The sequence below is a fragment of the Drosophila innubila genome, assembly GCF_004354385.1.
Source record: "Drosophila innubila isolate TH190305 chromosome 2R unlocalized genomic scaffold, UK_Dinn_1.0 1_C_2R, whole genome shotgun sequence".
Classification (NCBI taxonomy): Eukaryota; Metazoa; Arthropoda; class Insecta; order Diptera; family Drosophilidae; genus Drosophila; species Drosophila innubila.
This window is the reverse complement of record NW_022995374.1, coordinates 5,343,638-5,366,259: the sequence shown is the minus strand read 5'-3', so window position 1 is coordinate 5,366,259 and position 22,622 is coordinate 5,343,638. Positions and strand designations below refer to the sequence as shown.

At 39.7% G+C, this 22,622-nt stretch overlaps 6 protein-coding genes, 2 long non-coding RNA genes and 1 other non-coding gene across 9 annotated transcripts; 5 read left to right on the top strand and 4 right to left on the bottom strand.

Moving 5' to 3' along the window:
• The first annotated feature begins 106 nt into the window (after positions 1-106).
• LOC117785174 lies at positions 107-688 on the top strand. The gene is made up of 2 exons (XR_004617485.1): positions 107-504; positions 613-688. It is a non-coding gene; the product is annotated as an uncharacterized LOC117785174 (long non-coding RNA).
• Positions 549-1,101, bottom strand: LOC117785175. Its single transcript, XR_004617486.1, has 2 exons — positions 950-1,101; positions 549-644 (listed from the first exon to the last, which is right to left on the bottom strand). It is a non-coding gene; the product is annotated as an uncharacterized LOC117785175 (long non-coding RNA).
• A 1,915-nt stretch (positions 1,102-3,016) lies between these two features.
• Positions 3,017-7,560, top strand: LOC117785170 (ornithine decarboxylase antizyme). The gene is given in 4 exon segments (XM_034623083.1): positions 3,017-3,479; positions 5,831-5,999; positions 6,001-6,052; positions 6,127-7,560. Coding segments are annotated over 4 exon segments (810 nt in total). The 5' UTR covers positions 3,017-3,417; the 3' UTR covers positions 6,654-7,560.
• On the bottom strand, positions 4,341-5,174 carry LOC117785171 (small nuclear ribonucleoprotein Sm D3). The gene is made up of 2 exons (XM_034623084.1): positions 4,684-5,174; positions 4,341-4,613 (listed from the first exon to the last, which is right to left on the bottom strand). The coding sequence occupies exons 1-2, from the start codon at positions 5,000-5,002 to the stop codon at positions 4,474-4,476; spliced, it is 459 nt and encodes a 152-aa protein (XP_034478975.1). The 5' UTR covers positions 5,003-5,174; the 3' UTR covers positions 4,341-4,473.
• A 579-nt stretch (positions 7,561-8,139) lies between the features above and the next one.
• LOC117785173 (histidine-rich glycoprotein) lies at positions 8,140-8,909 on the top strand. The gene is made up of 2 exons (XM_034623085.1): positions 8,140-8,289; positions 8,429-8,909. Exons 1-2 carry the CDS (start codon positions 8,278-8,280, stop codon positions 8,789-8,791), a joined length of 375 nt encoding a protein of 124 aa, XP_034478976.1. The 5' UTR covers positions 8,140-8,277; the 3' UTR covers positions 8,792-8,909.
• A 946-nt stretch (positions 8,910-9,855) lies between these two features.
• Positions 9,856-10,559, bottom strand: LOC117784066. The gene is made up of 3 exons (XM_034621669.1): positions 10,400-10,559; positions 10,264-10,335; positions 9,856-10,201 (listed from the first exon to the last, which is right to left on the bottom strand). Exons 1-3 carry the CDS (start codon positions 10,406-10,408, stop codon positions 9,992-9,994), a joined length of 291 nt encoding a protein of 96 aa, XP_034477560.1. The 5' UTR covers positions 10,409-10,559; the 3' UTR covers positions 9,856-9,991.
• A 546-nt stretch (positions 10,560-11,105) lies between these two features.
• Positions 11,106-21,651, top strand: LOC117785277 (pre-mRNA-processing-splicing factor 8). The gene is made up of 14 exons (XM_034623218.1): positions 11,106-11,223; positions 11,447-12,085; positions 12,140-12,355; positions 12,424-12,636; positions 12,698-12,823; positions 13,106-13,525; positions 13,589-13,806; positions 13,867-14,918; positions 14,983-15,175; positions 17,113-17,686; positions 17,765-17,915; positions 17,979-18,155; positions 18,217-18,508; positions 18,571-21,651. Exons 2-14 carry the CDS (start codon positions 11,469-11,471, stop codon positions 21,513-21,515), a joined length of 7,194 nt encoding a protein of 2,397 aa, XP_034479109.1. The 5' UTR covers positions 11,106-11,223; positions 11,447-11,468; the 3' UTR covers positions 21,516-21,651.
• LOC117786038 lies at positions 12,864-13,045 on the top strand. Its single transcript, XR_004617570.1, has one exon.
• LOC117785282 (dynein light chain 4, axonemal) lies at positions 21,640-22,488 on the bottom strand. Its single transcript, XM_034623224.1, has 3 exons — positions 22,282-22,488; positions 22,131-22,214; positions 21,640-22,079 (listed from the first exon to the last, which is right to left on the bottom strand). Exons 1-3 carry the CDS (start codon positions 22,345-22,347, stop codon positions 21,915-21,917), a joined length of 315 nt encoding a protein of 104 aa, XP_034479115.1. The 5' UTR covers positions 22,348-22,488; the 3' UTR covers positions 21,640-21,914.
• Between the last annotated feature and the right edge of the window lie 134 nt (positions 22,489-22,622).

The following is a 22,622-nucleotide window of genomic DNA, read 5'->3' as shown; positions in this document are numbered from 1 at the left end:
CCAGCCACATATTTGTCAAATTAAACCCAATTTTTGTTTCTTTGTGCGTTAAGTTGCAACCGTTAAGTGTAAAAATGCCATCAAACATGAATAATAAACTGTAAGTAATGGTTGTAAAATGCCATACAGAGAAACAGTGCAAAAATCGATTTTGTAGTGAATGATATATGAAAAGAGAATGGAAAATAGTGCATGGGTACCGTAAATAAACGGTCCCAATCCAATTGGTGGCATATAAATTATATATTTGTTGGTTGTAAATAAATAAATATGGCAAGTTGTTTGTAGTGATAATATTTTTAAGTGTAATTTTCTAACAAATTTCGGAACGGTGCTGGTGGTGTAACAGTAAAATGTAGTACGTACAAGGTATATATGCAAAAATACATGCGTACGTGAAAACATATGTATTTGTATGTTTGTATGTATGTAACACATTGCAGATAAATGTGTGCGAGAGTACACATAACCAAACAAAGAAATGAGATAATGTGCGAACCGTAGGTAAAGTAAATGATTGATTTCAAAAAAATATTCCCATCGATATGTGCTTTTTGAAATGTAATTTTTACTTTATTTTTGCGTATTTTATTTTGTTTTTTCTTTTCGTAGCAGCCATCTTGTTCGCCTTATATTGTTGTTGTCTGTTGTGACCCCGAAACAGACGTGAAGTGGAGACCGAAAATCATAAGAAAAAAGGAAATCTGATAAATATTTATTTGCAACCGAACACTTACTTGTTTATATCAATTAACAAATTGATTGCTTTAAATTGCAAATCATTTTCAACGCATTTCTTTGTTGATGTGCTTTGTCGGAACTGTCTGGCAACGCTGGCGTATTCATACCCAATAACAATTTTCATATATGTATTGTACATACAATATACGGCTGCGTATACATATGTATGTGTAATCGAACTATTTTTATTATTTATTTATTTGCTTACTTTAAAAACCATTCGCTCTTAATTCGCTAAATTGACTTGACTTTCGACGTGAACGTGAACTGTAATTTATGCAGTTAAATGACAATTGCCTTGCAATAACAACTACAACTGTATTATTGTTGGCTGCGACATTGGAAGTTTCTAGTTGGACCAATTACAGTTATTACGCTTTAAACAATGTGACTTTTATTACTGTCCTTATCTGTTTGTCCGTATCCGAATAGCAGCACCGTCAGCATTGTTTGCACTCCATCTTATTATCTCGCTGCCAAAGTAAACAAAAACAAAAAAAAAAAGCTTCGACCCTATTGACTTTGTGTGTGTGTCTACAAAGAATAAAAGAACAAAAATGGAGCTGCAACCGGTTTGTTTGTTTGCTACGTTGTTCTTCAATTGTTGTTTGTCATCCGGTTAAAAGTTTCTTCTTCCACAGGGTGTAGCTTTTTGTTTTTTGTGATGACATAGATTTTTGGTGCAGCGCTCTCTCATTACGTCACAATTAACACACACACATACACAGACAGAAACATTTTTTTATGTATTTACAAACAACGGAAAATTCCAGTCGCTTTGCTGCTGCACTCTCAGCTGTGTGGCAAGTTAGAGGTGTACAACCATATAAGCATATATATATTTACATATACAAACAAATTTACAATACAAACAATTCAATATTGGGTTAATCGACCAATAGCAAAGAGGGTGACGAAGACGGAGAGAGAGAAAGATGCGCCCTGCAAATTGCTGACTCAGAAGGTCATAATGAAAGTGGTTGCATCCTCGTTCGTGCCACTTTACACGTTTCAACGTCCACATTTTATCATAATAAACATTATAAAGCTGTCTCAATCATCTATCTTATCACTCTTTGCTTTTGTCATAGCTAAAATAATAAAAAAAAGAATCGCTTGTGTTTATGAGTTTGTTTTAAAAATCTTTCAAATTGTGTTTGCACACATGTTGTGTATGTTGTGTGACATATTTGCTTTCAACTGAAATTGCAGCTATTTAACTTTAATTCCATGTTTACAGACAACCTCATGCAGTAGTATCCATCCAATTGACGTGTTTATATAAGGCGCTCCATTTAGTTATCATCTTACGTTATCTAAATTATAGTCAATAGTATTTCATAAGATCTGCTTCGAGATTTGCTCTGAATATTCAAATCTAAATGCACAGTTATTTTTAATCTCATCTTGTTGTTCTTTGTCACGTGAAACTGTCGCATGTTTTCCAATGATTCATTCCAGTTTGCGGTAAATCTCATTGAATTTCAATGCGTGGTGCAAAACGTGAGAAGAACAACATAGGAACATACATACACACATGTATTTATGATTACGGTATTTCAATAGAAAACGCCCGACACTCTTCCCACACACACTTAATAATTGCTTATATTAATATGTGTGTGAGCTTTCATTTGTATTGTGCTTAATTACGTTTTTGACGGTCATCGTCACGTACTCTCAAACATCGATTAACGCTTATATTATCGTTATCGTTTGTATATATATATTTTTGGCTAATTATAGCCACTAAATTTATTAATGAACACAATTATAATAAATGCGTCTAGAGCACGACAAAAACAAATTCCATTTGTAATACAAAATATATTTCGAAATTATCTCGGCGCACATTTCAATTTTCAAAACAAAATACAAAGAAAAAAGGGGGATAAAAGAAAATCAACAATTATTTATATGTGTACATATATATATACATATATCGCTGTATATCTGTACCATATTTGCATAGACGCAAATTGGCAAAAGAGCAATGCAAATGTAATTAGTTTGTTTTTGTTTTACATGCCACTTGTTTGTGTTTACTCTTTCGACACATTCTACCTTTTGGGGGAATTGACTGGGACAACCGGGTCGACCTTCAAAAAAATAATACTAAAACATGCCCAAAGACAGCATTTATGAAATGTATAACTGTACTTTGTTTCTATTTAATCTATTATCCCAACTAAGCAATAATATATATCTATTGTGTCTGTAGCACACTCACATACATATGTATGTAGATACATGTTCATGTGCCTTGCATGCCATGTTAATGTGTGTGTGTGTGCGGGAGGAACAACTAAATCTTTTTGAAATAAAATGATGCCACCGCCGTTTAGCTGCCATCAGTTGCCAGAGAAACGCTCAACGCTTCGTTCGCTACGGCACGGGAAAAACAAATACAATTACAAGCACACGAATATCTTTATTGTTGTAAAAAACAAACAAGAGACAAGCGAATCGCTTTCGAAAGCCTTTTCGATGTAAACTTCTAGACGTTTGTCTCAGCGCAAACAAAACTGTGATAACGTAAATAGCACGCAAGGAAACGGACCATATATAAACGTAACGTAACTGTGATTTCATTTGCATACAAGTACAAATCCCCCCACCACATAATATACAAACATACATATTTGTATTGGATTTAAGTTAATAGCAGTGATTACCATGCATCAGCAGCAGCAAGAAGAAGAACTGCATCAGCAGTCAGAGTCAGAGGATCAACTTGGGTATGTGGATACCCTTCTTTTTTTTTGACATGTTCCAATTTCATTTAGAGTGTCATCTCTTTAGCATGTTCCAATATCATTTAGAGTGTCAGCTCTCAATTGCATGCACGTGTCTATCGATTTAATAGGGCCTCTGCAATCGATCAATTAACATGCCACCATGCTACGCAGTACCTCCAGTAGTATGCCGCTCTTACACACTCTCTCTCCTTGTGTTTGGGCACTTGCTTGTGCTTCTGCTACATATGTATGTATATGTATGCACAGTCACTCTCAATTTGCAACGTTTTGCCAAGTGCGCAGTTTGTTGTTCAATTGGCATCAATAGAGGGAAAGAAAAGCAAGACATTTTTAGCAGACACATTTCTCATTCTCTGCCGGTTCGGTAAATGTATGTATGTATGACAATTGTACATATTTGTTTTGTTGCTTAAATGTTTGTGTGATTGTCCCCCGACTAAATTTTTATTATTAACTAAATGAGCCCAACAGTACAAACGTACAAAAAGCGAATAAATGAATAAAGAGAGCTGTCCGTCGACAGTCCAGTATCAATTGTAATACTGTCATGGAATTGCTCTCTTTGAATGATATTCGACGTTGCCCAAACTAACCGTTAACTAACCTGTCCACTGTCCACTCTCTTATTTCAAATTGCGAATAGCGAAATGAAGAGAGCTATCCGTCGACAGTCAAGTTGAAACAGATTGTAATACTGTCATGGAATTGCTCTCTTTGTATAATATTCGACAAGCGGCGATATATACTACACATCTGTCAATATGTATATGTCCGAATAATTGGTGTTGGATACTCTTCTTCTTCTTCCAGGCCAGAAACCAAAAACAAAAAAACAAGTCACATTTTTCAAATTCAAGTTTCATTTCGCTATTGTTTCATGACAATATTTAGACTTTCAACATTGTTCGCGACCCGCCCGTTATAATTAATTGCCCTTAACTTATATATGGATAGAATGTGATCCTTGTGCATCCTACAAGCCGCCGCGACCACGTCCTCCTGTGGGACCGCCTTGCCAGGCGCCCCGTCCTCCACCACCTGGTGCTCCCGGTGGACCACCACCACCGCCTCGACCGCCACCTGCGGGACCAGTTCCTCTGCCCCGACCACGCGCTGTAAATGAAAGCGATTCATTAGTACAGAATGTACACACACACATTCATATGTATAGTAAAAGACTCACCCTGTGCTCTGAGTATCGCTGCTTTTCCGCGTCCGGCCGTCCCGCCTAGTCCCTTGCCGGTCTGCTTCTTAAACATCGGCGCATTCTTCAGCATGTCGGGCAGTATGAGAAAACGAATCTTTGAGCCGCGAATGTAGACATTCTCCAAATTAGCCGTGCGTCCGTCCCTGTAGGTGACCGTGATCTGTGTCATTTGACAGTTCATGTTGTCCTCTGCCTCGATGAGCTTGCCGCGATAGACTTCGCCGGTGATTGTTTCACAAGTAATTATGTGACCCTCTGCTTCATGCAAAACTTTAATGGGTACGCCAATCGACATGCTTACGGTAGTTTGTTTTAGTTAATTCCAAATGATTAATTGATTTTTCTTATTATTTTCCGACGCCACCGCAAATTTTCGCTGTTTTTTCTTTGCGCAAACGTTTACGAGTGAATGTGTGTGTGTGTGCGACAGCTGCCCGTGCCGCCATGCTGTGGTGAAAAAGTCTGCGTGCACGCAGGGTTGTATTTCAACAGCATGGTTGCATGAATTTGTTATCGTTTGCTATCGTTGTACCGTCAGTGTTGTTAATTCAGCTTTTTACCTGCCAGATCTACAACTTTTTAAATGTCAATCGCGGGAAAATTATGAAATGGCAGCTTGCGGAAATTCTAGCTCTTTTTAAAGTTAGAAAACTAGCGGAAATATTCTAAATTAATTCAAATGAAAAAATAAATTGTAGCTCTAAAAAACTCCGAGATCTTTATGTGGACAACCTATCTTAGCTTTTTCTAGCTATTAATAAATATTTTTATAGGTTTTATAAGCCCTGAAGGCCTTACAGTTGCCCGCACCGATTAATTAAAGATTGCGGGATTCTTATCTTTATAAACATTCTTAAATACGAATATGTCTGCGTCATAAAAAATGTGTTTAACTTGATTCGACTTTACTGATAAATATTGCACACGTTTATTCAGTCTGCCAGTTTTACATTAGCTATTACGCCGTTAAGCTGTTTTCAGTGTCTCGCCACCAATTGTCTTTAATAATGAATTGGTAAATTAAATGGAATCCCATATACTACAAAATCGACAAGGCAATCGATGGAATTTTTAATTGATATTTAATATCGGTGTATTTGTTTAAATTTTATTTCTTTCGCAGCGACCCAATGATGTTTAGTAGCTTCGTTAGAAGAGACTTTAATGATAGCGGAGTTGCTGGATGTGCTACTGATGGCAAGCTCCGTACCATCTCGACTTCGTCTTGCGCCACGAACATGTCGACGGAGTCTTACCGCATCTCTCTCGGCGTAGGGCCTCTGTGGTGGTCCTGATGTCCCTGTCCACCACAGAACAGATCACGATAGGGCATCGCTCTTAACGGGTAAGTTAATTATAGATAACTATATGCATTTACATATATTATTATATAAATAATTTGTTCTTATATTTTTACAGGCTACAGCCGGAAGTCTTCGGTCGACTCGGCTGGCGGCAGCTTGTTCGAGGCCAGCTCTCGGGCATCGTCATCCTCTTCTTCGTCGTCGGAATGCTCCGACACGGAGTCGCACGACATTCATTCGTTGTGCTCGGAGGATGACTGCCAGGAGGTGTTGCGCCAGATCTTGCAGCATGACCAACCGGTGCATATTTCCATCAAATTGCACGTCACCGAAGACCAGTCTACGAATTGGATGTCGATTTTAAACCCGACCAACAACATTTTATATGTCGCATTTCCAACTGATTTACCCCCGTCTGGCTCCAAGCAGACCTTCATCTCGCTTTTGGAGTTCGCCGAGGATAAATTGGAGGTGGACGGCATTGTAATGGTTATGCGCAAGGATCAGCCTGAGTGCGGTCGTTTAATTGAGGCATTCCTTTTCATGGGATTCGAACCACTATCGAGAAAGTCACCGAAGGCACCACCAGCTGCAATCAACGATAATGAAAACTACTATTTCCTGTACAACATCGAGGAGTAGAAAAAGTGACAACGTTGACAAAAATTGTAAATCAAACGATTTAAGAAGAAACTAACAATCTAAATCTGATAAATTTCTTGTTCAAAGTTATCCAAAACAATAATCAATTAATTAATCTGTAGTGTTTGCAGTAATAATACATAAAAATCCGTGTAGTAGATCATCACAAACTGACATATTGACCCCAATGTGTTCAATGAAAAATCAATTTTCAAATTTTTTAAAATCGTTTAAAGTTTTGTCAACGCAACTTTTTTCTTTTGTGTAGTCTTTCAATCAAGGCCCACACTTAAATACCAACTTTGCGTTAGCCACGTTAAGAGCAAGCATCAACTTGTCGTAAAATATTAAACCACAGACAACCAACAAAAAAAAAAAAAACGAAAAAAAAAAATATAAAAAGTACGAAAATGTAAAAAAAAAAAAATAATATATATTAGTCTTAAGTTTATTTGTGAAATATTTCAATACTTATTATTTATGTTTTATATATTTTTGTCAAATGTATTCATTTCTATGTATTCTAAACGAAATATGTTATTTTGATTATTATCCTTATACTTTTCTTGAATCAATAATTTCTTAAATCCCACACATGTATTTCGTCTAAGCGAATACTTTATCCATATAAATATATATATTCAATTTTGTATACTTATGAACGATAAAAATGAAGAAAAGAAGCATTCGAAAGTTAAAACAAACATATTTATATAATGAACTAATACCTTTAAAAAGCAAACACACATATATAGAGAGACATTTATGAGAACTAACCAATAAATTTCAAAACAATAGATTTAACACGGATCTACACACACCAACAAAGCAATCGAAAGTTAACGTTTTATTTCCATTTATATGATTTTTTCAAGAATACGCAATAAAATTATCAATCCAGTAAAAATTTGTTTGACGAAATCTTCACTTTCAAGCGGGAAAAATATATTATCTAAGTATATTGGATTAAAGCTCTAACTAAATGAATGCCAATGCTTATTATGAGAGATAAGTTATTGATTACTGATGTGGAGTCTATAAATATACGCTGAGATAACTCGGGAACTGGAATATTTAGCAGTTTGCTTTTGTACGGCACTTCGTTTATATGGTGGAAACTCTTTGAACTGATTGTGAAATTTACCTATCATCAATAATCTTCTGCGGTACACGTAGAATTCGACTTCGACCTTAAGACACGTAATTGTAGCTTTGCTCAGTTTTGTTTCTGGATGGCTCTTCCTACCAAGAACTGTCGTTATCCACCATCTATATGCTCGATCTGTGCTTAAACCTGCCTGTGATCATACCACATAGACTTGTACATATGTTATACACACAAATATTAGAAAATACATAAACTATTGTATGCTGTCTATATCGGAGTTTATGGGCGATAAAATGACGAGCACTGACGCATGCACGTGTACATACCTATGTATGTATGTATGTATCTATAATATAGGGGCTGGACGTACGTATAAAAGATAAGGTTATAACCAGCAGCGGAAGAGTTTCCGAAAGCAGTCGACATTTGGACGTTTGCGTTTACACATCGAAGTTGTAAGGCAGAGTTAATAAAAATATTAAAGAAAAAAAACAAAGAATAAAAACAGGAGATACCATGTCGAAGGCGGTGAGTGCTTTAGTGGCCCGATATTGTTGTTATCTTATCCGTTTCGATAACAAATGTATTGCTTCAATCCGGTGTTCTGGTTTGGCATTAGAAATTCCAAATGCGAGTATGTAACTTTTTGTTGTTGTTCTCCATTCAGGTGTTTATCATTGCAACGATTCTGATATCCGTTGTGCTGGCGTCGCAAGCAATTGAGGATAATCATCGGTCACACAAACAGCACAAACGTCAGCACTCGCCGTCTGTTGGTCACCACAATGGTCATCCGGCGGAGCATGCCAAGCACCATATACAGGATCTGAATAAGGAGAAAATTAATCATGGTCAAATGCCAGTGCCATTGGCACCACATCATTCCAAGTCCCAACGCAACGGAAGACGTCACAAGACGTCCAAGAGCTCCAAGCTATCGAAGAACCATCATCATCAGCAGTCGAAACCAAGCCATCATAAAGTGCATCAGTCCCATAAGACACATGGTCAAGGAAGGAAGCACCACTAGTAGTTTCTTAGAGTTTCCTTTTTGAAACTGGCCTCAATCATTCCTATGTAACTTAATTTTTCTTATATACATACATATATCTAATGTAATATCCAACTTTTTGATGCCACATAAAAAAGAAAGAAAACCTTTTAAGCTTTAGTGAAATCCACAATTTTTGGCAAACTTTTTTTTCAACGGGTTTTAATCTCTGAGCTGTGTCGTAAATTTTGGAGGGTCAACAGGTTCAGCTCCAAATTACCTATACAATTACCAAACACACTTTTCTCTTGCCTCTTCACACACATTTCCCCCTTTAAGTTATGATGACGGCGTCTAGCCACATAATTATTACTTCGACTTCTTCGTAAGCGCTTCAACAATCTTGCGATTTGGGTTTCAACGTAAAAAAAAAACAGTGAAATAATGTTAAAGATAATAAAGTTAATTTTTTTTCTGGTGCGGTTAAACCGGTGTTAATTGTTGTGGGGTCAAAAGCATTAATGACGTCATTATATTTATTAACAAAAAATAAAAGGCAACCTAACTGGAATTTGACGACCAGGGATCGGTCGAGTGACAGAAGTCAATTAATTCAATAAAAATGCGCCGACAAATGTTTAAAAAGAGCCCATTTCATTAAAAAAGAGCTAATTTCATTAAAACGAACTTATTTTTTTTTATAAGTAAACCAAATAGTTTATCTTTACTAATGCAAAACAAAACTATTTTATATTTCAAAACAAAAAATTTCAATTTTGCCTCTATAAAAAGTGTCATTGCGCGCACAGGAAAAAAAAGCCATTTTTGGCGCAAAAATGCCAAGTGTGGCAACCTGTTCAGCACTCGTGCTTGTCGTGTGTGGGCACCTTAAAAGAAAACACCTGTTTTTTTTAAACCGCGCGAAAGTCTCTGCTGCAAATGTATGTATCTCATAGTTTTTTTTAGTGAATATATTATATACTTCAATTTAACTTTAAATTCTTTTTTTGATTTATAACTATGTATTTATAAATATGATTTATAATTATTGCCGTCGTCTAAAAAAAAAATAAAGTAAAATAGTACAAATTTTTTTATTTTAATTTTTTTATTAAGATTGATATAATGTATTTGGTTGTTAGTACGATTAAACAAAGGAACTAAGCAAATAATACTACACTTTAAAGTTTAAACTATGCTATGCTAATATTTATTAAATTGATTGTTAATATCGCCTTTTCAACCCCAAACTGGATAAATTGGACGACGATAGTAACGTCCGTAACCTCTGTATCCCCCATAGCCATATCCGCCGTATCCGCCGTATTTGTAGTAACTGCTGCCACCGTAATATGGACTATAGTACGAGGAAACAGACGGAACATAATAACCAACGCCGATGCTGTCTGCTGTAGAGAGATCATCGACCTCAACTTCGGCGGACAAGCTCTTTGAAACAAAATAAATTAAAAATTAATTCCGAAATATTTTAAGTATTGTTGTTTTATTACCTCTGCAGGTGCAGAATTCGCTGGTGTCAGCATCAAAATTAGAGCAGTCAAGCAAAGACAGACTATCAATAACTGCAATTGGAGCAAATCTGAGTAATTGAACAATCTTAGCGAACTTTATCTGTAAACGGTTTACCTTTGTCATTGTTAATATTGTTTGTGAAATCTCACAGTACTTGTATTTTTTTTTTTTTCTTTTGAATTTTTTTCTTTTTTAGCAAATTATCACCTTTTGCCGGGTTAAGCTCTGCTTGGAAGAACTGTTGTTGATGAACTGCGATTCTAAGCATCTTACCTAAGATCTTTTATAGGGCGCAAAAATGCCGGAGATCGATTTCGCACATGATCATTGATTGGTCAAACATTAGTCTGGATAAGTCGTTACCCGTCAGGAATTTTTTTAAATTTATATATATCTCTTTGTATACATGTATCAGGGTCAGGTTTTTCATACAGAGCTGTTTGTTTCGAGCCAAATGATAATATAATTAGACTAATGAGCAAAGTAGTTCAATATCAAAACATGTTTTCCGTTTGGAATCATCACAAATTCCCTCATTTCGTGATTGAGTAAATATGCTGACGCACTCGTCAAAAGAAACGTTAATAATTAGAATAGCAAACAAACAGATATACCTGTACTTCAGTTGTTGACCAGCTCATAGATTTGATTATAACAATTAGAGCTTGCCTTAGGGGATTTCTTTTCCATTTTGTTATGATTTTTGAAAATTTTTTAATGTTCAACGCATTTAACGTATGTACATCGACTTTCGATAGCCAACCGTCTATCGATTTCGTGTTGATATCTATCGAGCCGCGTTGCCTTGTCGCTTATCGATACTGTGCTGCGAAACCATCGACCATCTCTGAAAAATGTCTGCCGCATCCTAAACGTTTTGCAAAAGAACCGGAAAATTGTTAAAAATCAACAAAAAGTGTTATAAACTAGTGAAATAGGTAAGAATAATAGTCAAACACAGTGCCTGTGCAATTTAAATACCAACATATGTGCTTAGTAGTTGATCTTTATGCTAAAACAGCCGTGGTGAGAATTGCAAAACGCGGCGACGGCAACGATGTCTGTGTCTTCTTCTTAATTTTCACCTTAAAGTTGTAAACGAAACGTGTGTGTATTGTTTTTGATTCATATATTCCATTTCTATGTTCATTGATCGATTAGGAGTGTCGCACACAATTAAGCGATGTCTATACCGCCGTATATGATACCGCCGAATGCGTGGGCGGCCCAATTGATGGCCCAGCAGCAAGCGTTTGCCCATGCACAGCAGGCCCAACTGCATGCGCAGCAGCAGATGGCCAACCAGATACAGCAAATACCTCCGCCGGGTGCGCCTTTACCTCCGTCGGGTCACGGGTCGGCCAATGGCATGGCAGCGCCAACAGCGGGCGTGCCACAGCCGCAGTTGGGTCAAATACCCACACCGAAACCGGATATTCTCACCGAGGAGAAGCTGCAGGAGAAAGCGCTCAAGTGGCAGCATTTACAGTCAAAGCGTTTTGCAGAGAAACGCAAATTCGGCTTTGTAGATACACAAAAGGAGGACATGCCGCCAGAGCATATCCGCAAGATTATACGCGATCACGGAGATATGACATCCCGGAAGTATCGTCACGATAAGCGCGTCTATCTGGGCGCCCTTAAGTACATGCCACATGCTGTGCTGAAGCTGCTCGAGAACATGCCCATGCCATGGGAACAGATTCGGGACGTACAGGTGTTGTATCACATAACAGGCGCTATAACCTTTGTGAATGAAATACCCTGGGTCATTGAGCCGGTCTACATTGCTCAGTGGGGGTAAGTAGCATTTAAAGCACATTCCATTGGTTAAGACTAAATGTTTTGTTATAGTACCATGTGGATTATGATGCGGCGCGAGAAACGCGATCGTCGTCATTTCAAGCGTATGCGTTTCCCGCCCTTCGATGATGAAGAACCGCCGTTGGATTATGCGGACAACGTTCTGGATGTCGAGCCACTGGAGGCCATACAAATAGAGCTGGACAACGATGAAGACAATGCCGTCTACAAATGGTTCTACGATCATCGGCCACTGGTCGATACACAGTAAGTACACAGTCTGTTTGTATCTGTAATGAATGTATCTTCAGTTCAATCTATCTACTTTTCTTCAGATTTGTCAACGGTTCCACCTACCGCAAGTGGAACCTTTCGTTGCCACAGCTGGCAACGCTCTATCGTCTGGCCAACCAGCTGCTCACGGATTTGGTGGACAATAACTTCTTTTACCTATTTGATCCCAAGAGTTTCTTCACCGCAAAAGCACTTAATATGGCCATACCCGGAGGACCAAAGTTTGAGCCGCTTATTAAAGATCATAATGTTGGGTAAGTGCATTCAAAAATACGTTTATGAATTGATTAATTTTAATGTTTGTTTATTTTACAGTGACGAGGACTGGAACGAGTTTAATGACATAAACAAAGTTATTATAAGACAGCCCATTCGTACCGAATATCGTATTGCTTTTCCGTATCTATATAACAATATGCCACATTTTGTGCATCTCAGCTGGTAAGTCATAGCTTGTGTTAGACTAATATTATATTATAGATGTACATGGCCGTAGAGTTGTCAGCTAAACGTAACTGCTAGTAACGCTTCATGCCATGTTAGAGCAATCAAAACTCCCATTTTACTACCAATTTAGCGATTGTTTCTCCTGGGATGTGCAATGCAAATGTTCGTTACGATTTTTAAGTCTAAATCGCAAACTGCTGATAGTTGCATACATTGTATAAGCCTTTAAATTTAAATATGTATGTATTTTCTAATAACATTTCTGTTTCCGTTTAGGTATCATACACCCAACGTGGTCTACATTAAGACCGAAGATCCCGATTTGCCAGCATTTTACTTTGATCCACTTATCAATCCAATTTCGCATCGCAATGTTAATTCGAAAATTCAGGAACCCATGCCTGATGATGATGAGGACTTTACTCTGCCAGATGATGTGCAGCCTTTTCTTCAGGATACTCCGCTTTATACAGATAATACGGCTAATGGTATTGCACTGTTGTGGGCACCGCGTCCGTTTAATATGCGTTCCGGTCGCTCTCGTCGTGCCATCGATGTGCCGCTGGTCAAGTGCTGGTACAAGGAGCATTGCCCACCCGGACATCCGGTTAAAGTGCGCGTGAGCTATCAAAAGTTGCTTAAATACTATGTGCTCAATGCTCTTAAGCATCGCAAACCAAAGCCACAGAAGAAGCGGTAGGTTCACATTATAAATACTCGCAATTTGTTATATTTTTAATAATTGTCGGCTTTTTGCAGTTACTTGTTCCGTTCGTTTAAGGCGACCAAGTTCTTCCAGACAACCACGCTGGATTGGGTCGAGGCTGGTTTGCAAGTGTGTCGCCAGGGTTATAATATGCTCAATTTGCTGATCCATCGAAAGAATCTGAACTATCTGCACTTGGACTACAATTTCAACTTGAAGCCAGTCAAGACTCTGACCACCAAGGAGCGTAAAAAGTCACGTTTCGGCAATGGTAACTGACTAATCTTCGCATTGTGTATGATAGGCAATTATATAATCTTTAATTTCACAGCTTTCCATTTGTGCCGTGAGATTCTTCGCTTGACCAAGTTGATAATTGATTCCCATGTGCAGTATCGATTGAACAATGTGGATGCCTTCCAGTTGGCGGATGGTCTACAGTATATATTTGCACATGTTGGTCAGTTAACCGGCATGTATCGTTACAAGTACAAGCTGATGAGACAGATACGAATGTGCAAGGACTTGAAGCATTTGATCTACTATCGATTTAACACGGGTCCAGTCGGCAAGGGTCCGGGCTGTGGCTTCTGGGCGCCAGGCTGGCGTGTTTGGCTGTTCTTTATGCGCGGCATAACGCCACTGCTGGAACGCTGGCTGGGCAACTTGCTGTCGCGTCAATTTGAGGGACGACACTCCAAGGGCGTGGCCAAGACGGTGACAAAGCAGCGTGTGGAATCGCATTTCGATTTGGAACTGCGTGCCTCTGTTATGCACGATATTGTGGACATGATGCCCGAGGGCATCAAGCAAAACAAGGCACGTACCATCCTCCAGCATCTGTCTGAGGCGTGGCGTTGCTGGAAGGCTAACATCCCATGGAAGGTGCCCGGCTTACCGATACCCATTGAAAACATGATTCTGCGCTATGTTAAAATGAAGGCCGATTGGTGGACGAACACGGCGCATTATAATCGCGAGCGTATAAGACGTGGCGCCACCGTGGACAAGACGGTGTGCAAAAAGAATTTGGGACGCTTGACGCGTTTATATTTGAAGGCTGAGCAGGAGAGACAGCACAATTACCTCAAGGATGGACCCTACATATCGCCCGAAGAGGCTGTCGCCATATACACCACAACAGTGCATTGGTTGGAGTCGCGTCGCTTTGCGCCTATTCCCTTTCCGCCACTCTCCTATAAGCATGACACCAAGCTATTGATTCTCGCATTGGAACGTCTCAAGGAGGCCTACAGTGTCAAGTCACGCCTGAATCAAAGCCAGCGCGAGGAGCTGGGCTTAATTGAACAGGCCTACGATAATCCGCACGAAGCGCTCTCTCGTATCAAGCGTCATCTGTTGACGCAACGCGCCTTCAAGGAGGTCAGTTCCTGCTAAATTTATATATTCAATGAAAGTTATTAATGTTGTACTTGGTATTTTTCAGGTGGGCATTGAGTTCATGGACTTGTACAGCCATTTAATACCTGTGTATGAGGTGGAGCCACTGGAGAAGATTACAGACGCTTATTTGGATCAGTATCTCTGGTACGAGGCTGACAAGCGTCGTCTGTTCCCACCATGGATCAAGCCCAGCGACACGGAACCACCACCACTACTTGCCTACAAGTGGTGCCAAGGTAACACATCATCAAGAGCCAAAAAATGAAGTGGAAGAACGCTAGACATGTGCATTTTGGGTGTGTGATTTGTGGCAAAGTGATGAGCTTGGATTCCATCCCCTTGTTGCAAACCTCACGCCTAAGGTGTTGCATTTAGACAACAAGATACTTGAATATCAATGCAGAATATTAATATTTTAAAGCAGGGGATAACACCGGAACCGTTAACCGAAACTAAACGTTTGTACCGGTACGGTTGTGGTAAAGGTGCTAGGTCAAAGAGTTGTCCAACTTAAAACTGTCATAACTTAATCAAAACTGAACCGATTTTCAAGCGGAATGTCGTTTTGATCATGATTTGGTCTCTAAATTCATTCTGCATTTAAATTTTTATCACCTAGAAAATTTGATATTTTTTCGATTCTAAGCCATCTAACATCCAATTTTCCATACTTACCCCTTGACATTTTTTCAAAAACTTTAATCTCTCATAACTTCAACAAAAATTAACCGATTTTCAAGCGGAATGTCGTTTTGATCATGATTTGGCCTCTAAATTCATTCTGCATTTAAATTTTTATCACCTAGAAAATTTGATATTTTTTCGATTCTAAGCCATCTAACATCCAATTTTCCATACTTACCCCTTGACATTTTTTCAAAAACTTTGATCTCTTACAACTTCATTAAAAATTAACCGATTTTCAATCGGAATGTCGTTTTGATCATGATTTGGCCTCTAAATTCATTCTGCATTTAAATTTTTATCACCTAGAAAATTTGATATTTTTTCGATTCTAAGCCATCTAACATCCAATTTTCCATACTTACCCCTTGACATTTTTTCAAAAACTTTGATCTCTTACAACTTCATTAAAAATTAACCGATTTTCAATCGGAATGTCGTTTTGATCATGATTTGGCCTCTAAATTCATTCTGCATTTAAATTTTTATCACCTAGAAAATTTGATATTTTTTCGATTCTAAGCCATCTAACATCCAATTTTCCATACTTACCCCTTGACATTTTTCAAAACTTTGATCTCTTACAACTTCATTAAAAATTAACCGATTTTCAAGCGGAATGTCGTTTTGATCATGATTTGGCCTCTAAATTCATTCTGCATTTAAATTTTTATCACCTAGAAAATTTGATATTTTTTCGATTCTAAGCCATCTAACATCCAATTTTCCATACTTACCCTTGACATTTTTCAAAACTTTGATCTCTTACAACTTCATTAAAAATTAACCGATTTTCAATCGGAATGTCGTTTTGATCATGATTTGGCCTCTAAATTCATTCTGCATTTAAATTTTTATCACCTAGAAAATTTGATATTTTTTCGATTCTAAGCCATCTAACATCCAATTTTCCATACTTACCCCTTGACATTTTTTCAAAAACTTTGATCTCTTACAACTTCATTAAAAATTAACCGATTTTCAATCGGAATGTCGTTTTGATCATTATTTGGCCTCTAAATTCAGTCTGCATTTAAATTTTTATCATCTAGAAAATTTGATATTTTTTCGATTCTAAGCCATCTAACATCCAATTTTCCATACTTACCCCTTGACATTTTTTCAAAAACTTTGATCTCTTACAACTTCATTAAAAATTAACCGATTTTCAATCGGAATGTCATTTTGATCATTATTTGGCCTCTAAATTCAGTCTGCATTTAAATTTTTAACATCTAGAAAATTTAATATTTTTTTGCTGTCGGTCTAGCTATTTATTTTGATACCATATTTATTATAAAACGACATCTAAAAATTTTAAAATGTTTCAAAATTGATTTGTTGTACCGTTACGTACCGGTTACTGATACCGGAACCGAAAGAAATAAACTGAAATAGAACCTTTTATTTGTTTCGGTTTGATTCCCTGCTTTAAAGATATAAGCTAAGGACATTTCGGTATCCTTGTTTAATAACTTGTCTTTGACAGGCATTAACAATCTGCAGGATGTCTGGGATGTGGGTGAGGGCGAATGCAATGTGCTGTTGGAGTCGCGATTTGAGAAACTCTACGAGAAGATTGATCTGACGCTGCTGAATCGTCTGCTGCGTCTGATTGTGGATCATAACATTGCCGATTACATGACGGCCAAGAACAACGTGGTCATCAACTATAAGGACATGAATCATACAAACAGCTATGGCATAATACGTGGCTTACAGTTCTCATCGTTCATAACGCAGTACTATGGACTTGTGTTGGATCTGTTGGTGCTTGGCCTGCATCGTTCCAGCGAAATGGCTGGTCCACCGCAAATGCCCAACGATTTCCTAACATTCCAGGACGCAGTTACGGAAATAGCACATCCCATTCGACTATACTGCCGTTATGTGGATCGCATACATTTGTTCTTTAGATTTTCGGCTGAAGAGGCGCGTGATCTGATCCAGCGTTATCTTACCGAACATCCGGATCCAAATAATGAGAACATTGTGGGCTATAACAACAAGAAGTGCTGGCCTCGGGATGCACGCATGCGCCTGATGAAGCACGATGTTAATCTGTAGGTTTTACCCCCAAAAAAACTCTCTCTTAATAATCCCTCAGCTGATTAATGTATTGCCTTTGCTTTTGCTTGCAGTGGACGTGCTGTGTTTTGGGACATTAAGAATCGTCTGCCTCGATCGGTGACCACCATTGGCTGGGAGAGCACATTCGTCTCGGTTTATTCCAAGGACAATCCCAATTTGCTGTTCAACATGAGCGGCTTCGAGTGTCGCATCTTGCCAAAGGTTCCTTTAAATCACGATCCGTTGACAAAGTTCAGTTAATAATTTCATTTCTTTTTTTTGCAGTGCCGCACTCAAAATGAAGAGTTCACGCATCGCGATGGCGTTTGGAATTTGCAGAATGAAATCACCAAAGAGCGTACGGCTCAGTGTTTCCTGCGTGTCGATGATGAATCCCTGGGACGTTTCCATAATCGTGTACGTCAAATTCTAATGGCATCCGGATCCACCACATTCACAAAGGTTCGTCTCATCAGCCTGGCCTAGAATGCAATTTCTAAATATTGTTTTTTCCCCCAACTAGATTGTCAACAAATGGAATACTGCGCTCATTGGTCTGATGACTTATTTCCGAGAGGCTGTAGTCAACACTCAAGAGCTGTTGGATCTGCTGGTCAAGTGCGAGAATAAGATTCAAACACGTATCAAGATTGGCTTGAATTCCAAAATGCCTTCGCGTTTCCCGCCCGTTGTCTTCTATACTCCCAAAGAGCTGGGCGGCTTGGGCATGTTGAGCATGGGTCATGTGCTCATTCCACAATCTGATTTGCGCTGGTCCAAGCAAACCGATGTGGGCATTACGCATTTCCGTTCCGGTAAGTCAAAAACAAAAGGAACATACTTGTTTTTGTTTATTAATGTATTATATTGTGGACAGGCATGTCGCATGACGAGGATCAGCTTATACCCAATCTGTATCGATACATTCAACCGTGGGAGAGTGAGTTCATTGACTCGCAGCGTGTCTGGGCTGAATATGCGCTGAAGCGTCAGGAGGCAAATGCACAGAATCGTCGCCTCACCCTGGAGGACTTGGAGGACAGCTGGGATCGTGGTATACCTCGCATCAATACGCTCTTCCAGAAGGATCGGCATACTCTGGCCTATGACAAGGGCTGGCGCATACGAACCGAGTTCAAGCAGTATCAGGTGCTCAAGCAGAATCCCTTCTGGTGGACACATCAGCGACACGATGGCAAACTCTGGAATTTGAACAACTATCGCACGGATATGATACAGGCGCTGGGCGGCGTTGAGGGTATTCTGGAGCATACACTGTTTAAGGGCACGTACTTCCCCACGTGGGAGGGTTTGTTCTGGGAGAAGGCGTCTGGCTTTGAGGAGTCCATGAAGTACAAGAAGCTGACAAATGCACAGCGCTCTGGTCTCAATCAGATACCCAATCGTCGTTTCACACTCTGGTGGTCGCCAACAATCAATCGTGCCAACGTCTATGTGGGCTTCCAGGTGCAGTTGGATCTGACGGGTATTTTCATGCATGGCAAGATTCCAACACTGAAGATATCGTTGATTCAAATCTTTCGTGCTCACTTGTGGCAAAAGATACACGAGTCCATTGTGATGGATTTGTGTCAAGTGTTTGATCAGGAATTGGACGCCCTCGAGATTGAGACAGTGCAAAAGGAAACGATTCATCCGCGTAAATCATACAAAATGAACTCATCCTGTGCGGATATTCTGCTCTTCCCCGCCTACAAATGGAATGTGTCGCGTCCATCGCTGCTGGCGGACACCAAAGACACCATGGACAACACAACGACCCAGAAATATTGGCTGGACATACAGTTACGTTGGGGTGATTACGATTCTCATGACGTGGAACGTTATGCCCGAGCCAAGTTCCTCGATTATACCACAGATAACATGTCCATTTATCCATCGCCCACTGGTGTCCTAATCGCCATCGATTTGGCCTACAATCTGCACTCGGCATATGGCAATTGGTTCCCGGGCTGCAAAACGCTGATACAACAGGCCATGGCCAAGATCATGAAGGCCAATCCGGCGCTTTATGTGCTCCGCGAGCGCATTCGCAAGGCTCTGCAATTGTACTCCTCAGAGCCAACGGAACCTTACCTCAGCTCCCAGAATTACGGAGAACTGTTTTCGAATCAAATCATTTGGTTTGTGGATGATACGAATGTGTATCGTGTGACCATTCACAAGACCTTTGAGGGTAATTTGACCACGAAGCCCATTAACGGTGCAATCTTTATATTCAATCCTCGCACCGGACAGTTGTTCCTCAAGATTATTCACACCTCCGTGTGGGCGGGTCAGAAACGTTTGGGACAATTGGCCAAATGGAAAACGGCTGAGGAAGTTGCGGCACTTATTCGCTCGCTGCCAGTGGAGGAGCAGCCCAAACAGATTATTGTCACACGGAAGGGCATGTTGGATCCTCTTGAGGTGCATTTACTTGACTTTCCCAACATTGTCATCAAGGGATCTGAGTTGCAGCTACCCTTCCAGGCCTGTCTCAAAGTGGAGAAGTTTGGTGATCTGATTCTTAAGGCCACAGAGCCCCAAATGGTGCTGTTCAATCTGTACGACGACTGGCTAAAGACAATATCATCATACACAGCCTTCAGTCGTCTCATTCTGATACTGCGTGCATTGCATGTCAACACGGAGCGTACGAAGATCATCTTGAAGCCAGACAAAACAACCATAACGGAGGCTCATCACATTTGGCCAACATTGACGGACGAGGAATGGATCAAGGTGGAAGTGCAGCTGAAGGATCTCATTCTCGCCGATTATGGCAAGAAGAACAATGTGAATGTTGCCTCGCTGACACAGTCCGAAATCCGTGACATTATACTCGGCATGGAGATTAGCGCACCGTCCGCACAGCGTCAACAGATTGCCGAGATCGAGAAGCAGACCAAGGAACAGAATCAATTGACGGCCACCACGACGCGCACAACGAATAAGCACGGTGACGAGATTATCACCTCGACCACGTCCAACTACGAGACGCAAACATTCAGCTCGAAGACAGAGTGGCGAGTTCGTGCCATTTCCGCCACGAATCTGCATCTGCGCACGAACCACATCTACGTGAGCTCCGATGACATCAAGGAGACCGGCTACACTTACATTCTGCCCAAGAACATTTTAAAGAAGTTTGTTACCATATCCGATTTGCGCGCTCAAATTGCTGGCTATTTGTACGGCGTCAGTCCGCCGGATAATCCTCAGGTGAAGGAGATTCGTTGCATTGTTATGCCGCCACAGTGGGGCACACATCAGACGATCAATTTACCGAACACACTGCCCACACATCAGTACCTCAAGGATATGGAACCATTGGGTTGGATACACACGCAACCGAACGAATTGCCGCAGCTATCTCCGCAGGATATCACCACACATGCCAAGATCATGCAGGAGAATTCGAATTGGGATGGCGAAAAGACAATTGTCATCACCTGCTCATTCACACCTGGCTCCTGTTCCCTGACCGCCTACAAACTGACGCCGTCCGGCTTCGAATGGGGCTCCAAGAACACCGACAAGGGCAACAATCCCAAAGGTTATCTGCCATCGCATTATGAGCGCGTACAAATGTTGCTGTCGAATAAGTTCCTTGGCTTCTTCATGGTGCCGGCGCAGAGCAGTTGGAATTACAATTTCATGGGCGTGCGTCATGATCCCAATATGAAGTACGAACTGCAGTTGGCCAATCCAAAGGAATTCTATCATGAACTGCATCGCACATCGCATTTCCTGCTCTTCTCAAATCTTGAGGATGGCGGCGATGGCGCCGGTGCTGATCGTGAGGATGTCTATGCGTAATCCAACATTTTGTACAATTTTCAAAACTTATACTTAGTTGCAGACAAACAGTTTTTATAATCAAGAAACGTGTGTGGGAAAGAAAGTCTTTGTCGTCGTCGTTTACAAATAAAGCCTTCAATTAATTTTCATATAACCAAGTGGTTTTTTTTTGTATTTTTTTTTGGTCTTAAGGGCAACAATAATGTCAGCAGTTGCCATGGCAAAGGACACACAAATCGTGGCACAACGTTTTACTTCTTCACTTCATCAAATGGCGCAACTTAATACATAACATTAACAATATGCTAAAGTTAAGTAATACAAAAATTTCGTTATCTGTTTGTTTTTGGTTTCTAGGTACGTCTGTTGGTTCGGTTAGTTGGTTGATTCATTGATTGATTGATTGATTGACCTGCTTTAGGAGCATTTCCAGAGCACAATGGCCAGATTGCCGCCAAAGAATAGATAGAGTATGTTCTCAGTCTCATAGGACACCTCAAAGCCGAATCCTTCGCCGACAACCACATGCCAATAGATGCCAAATTTCTTATCCATCGTATCCTTGATCGTTTTAGCAGCCAACTGTTGATAAGAAATAATATGAGCTTATCATCATTTAATAATGTTACTCACCTCGTAATTAGCAGAATATTTCTCGCAGACAGCAACGGTTAATTCGATGACCTCGTGACGCATTTCCTCCTTCATGTCCGAGTGCTATTCGAAGGCATATATATTAAAAATCTAGGACATGCTTTATTTTTTGTAATGTCAGTTAACCAACCTTGACTAGAGGATAGACGTGCACGATTTTCTTATCGGCCTTCTCTCCCTCACCCTCGTCGGCCATGTCTGAGAAAGCTGAGCTGCCGCCTTACCAAATTTCCGTTAAGAATTGCAACGTTACCAATTTTAGGAATCTAACGGAACACGAAAACCGTACAAACACACACACAGAACAAACAAACACGCAGAGAAAGACGCTAGAATTAATGTGAAAGGAATTGAGTTAAATTCTCATTTAGCATGTGACATACAATTCGCAGGTAGTATGCACATCGGTTTACAATATATAGTAGTATTACTTTATATAGTATAGTATATGGTTATTGACAGAGTCATGTG

Bases quoted from the DNA above. Each gene is read 5' to 3' on its own strand.
- LOC117785171 (XM_034623084.1), bottom strand. From the start codon at position 5,002: ATGTCGATTGGCGTACCCATTAAAGTTTTGCATGAAGCAGAGGGTCAC. The intron at 4,614-4,683 runs GTGAGTCTTTTA...TTTCATTTACAG, and splicing joins AGCGATACTCAGAGCACAGG to CGCGTGGTCGGGGCAGAGGA.
- LOC117784066 (XM_034621669.1), bottom strand. The intron at 10,202-10,263 runs GTAATAAAACAA...TTTGTTTCAAAG, and splicing joins CGAATTCTGCACCTGCAGAG to AGCTTGTCCGCCGAAGTTGA.
- LOC117785277 (XM_034623218.1), top strand. From the start codon at position 11,469: ATGTCTATACCGCCGTATATGATACCGCCGAATGCGTGGGCGGCCCAA. The intron at 17,916-17,978 runs GTTCCTTTAAAT...TTTTTTTTGCAG, and splicing joins AGTGTCGCATCTTGCCAAAG to TGCCGCACTCAAAATGAAGA. The intron at 18,156-18,216 runs GTTCGTCTCATC...TCCCCCAACTAG, and splicing joins GATCCACCACATTCACAAAG to ATTGTCAACAAATGGAATAC.
- LOC117785282 (XM_034623224.1), bottom strand. From the start codon at position 22,347: ATGGCCGACGAGGGTGAGGGAGAGAAGGCCGATAAGAAAATCGTGCAC. The intron at 22,215-22,281 runs GTTGGTTAACTG...GCCTTCGAATAG, and splicing joins ACGTCTATCCTCTAGTCAAG to CACTCGGACATGAAGGAGGA. The intron at 22,080-22,130 runs GTGAGTAACATT...TCTTATCAACAG, and splicing joins AATATTCTGCTAATTACGAG to TTGGCTGCTAAAACGATCAA.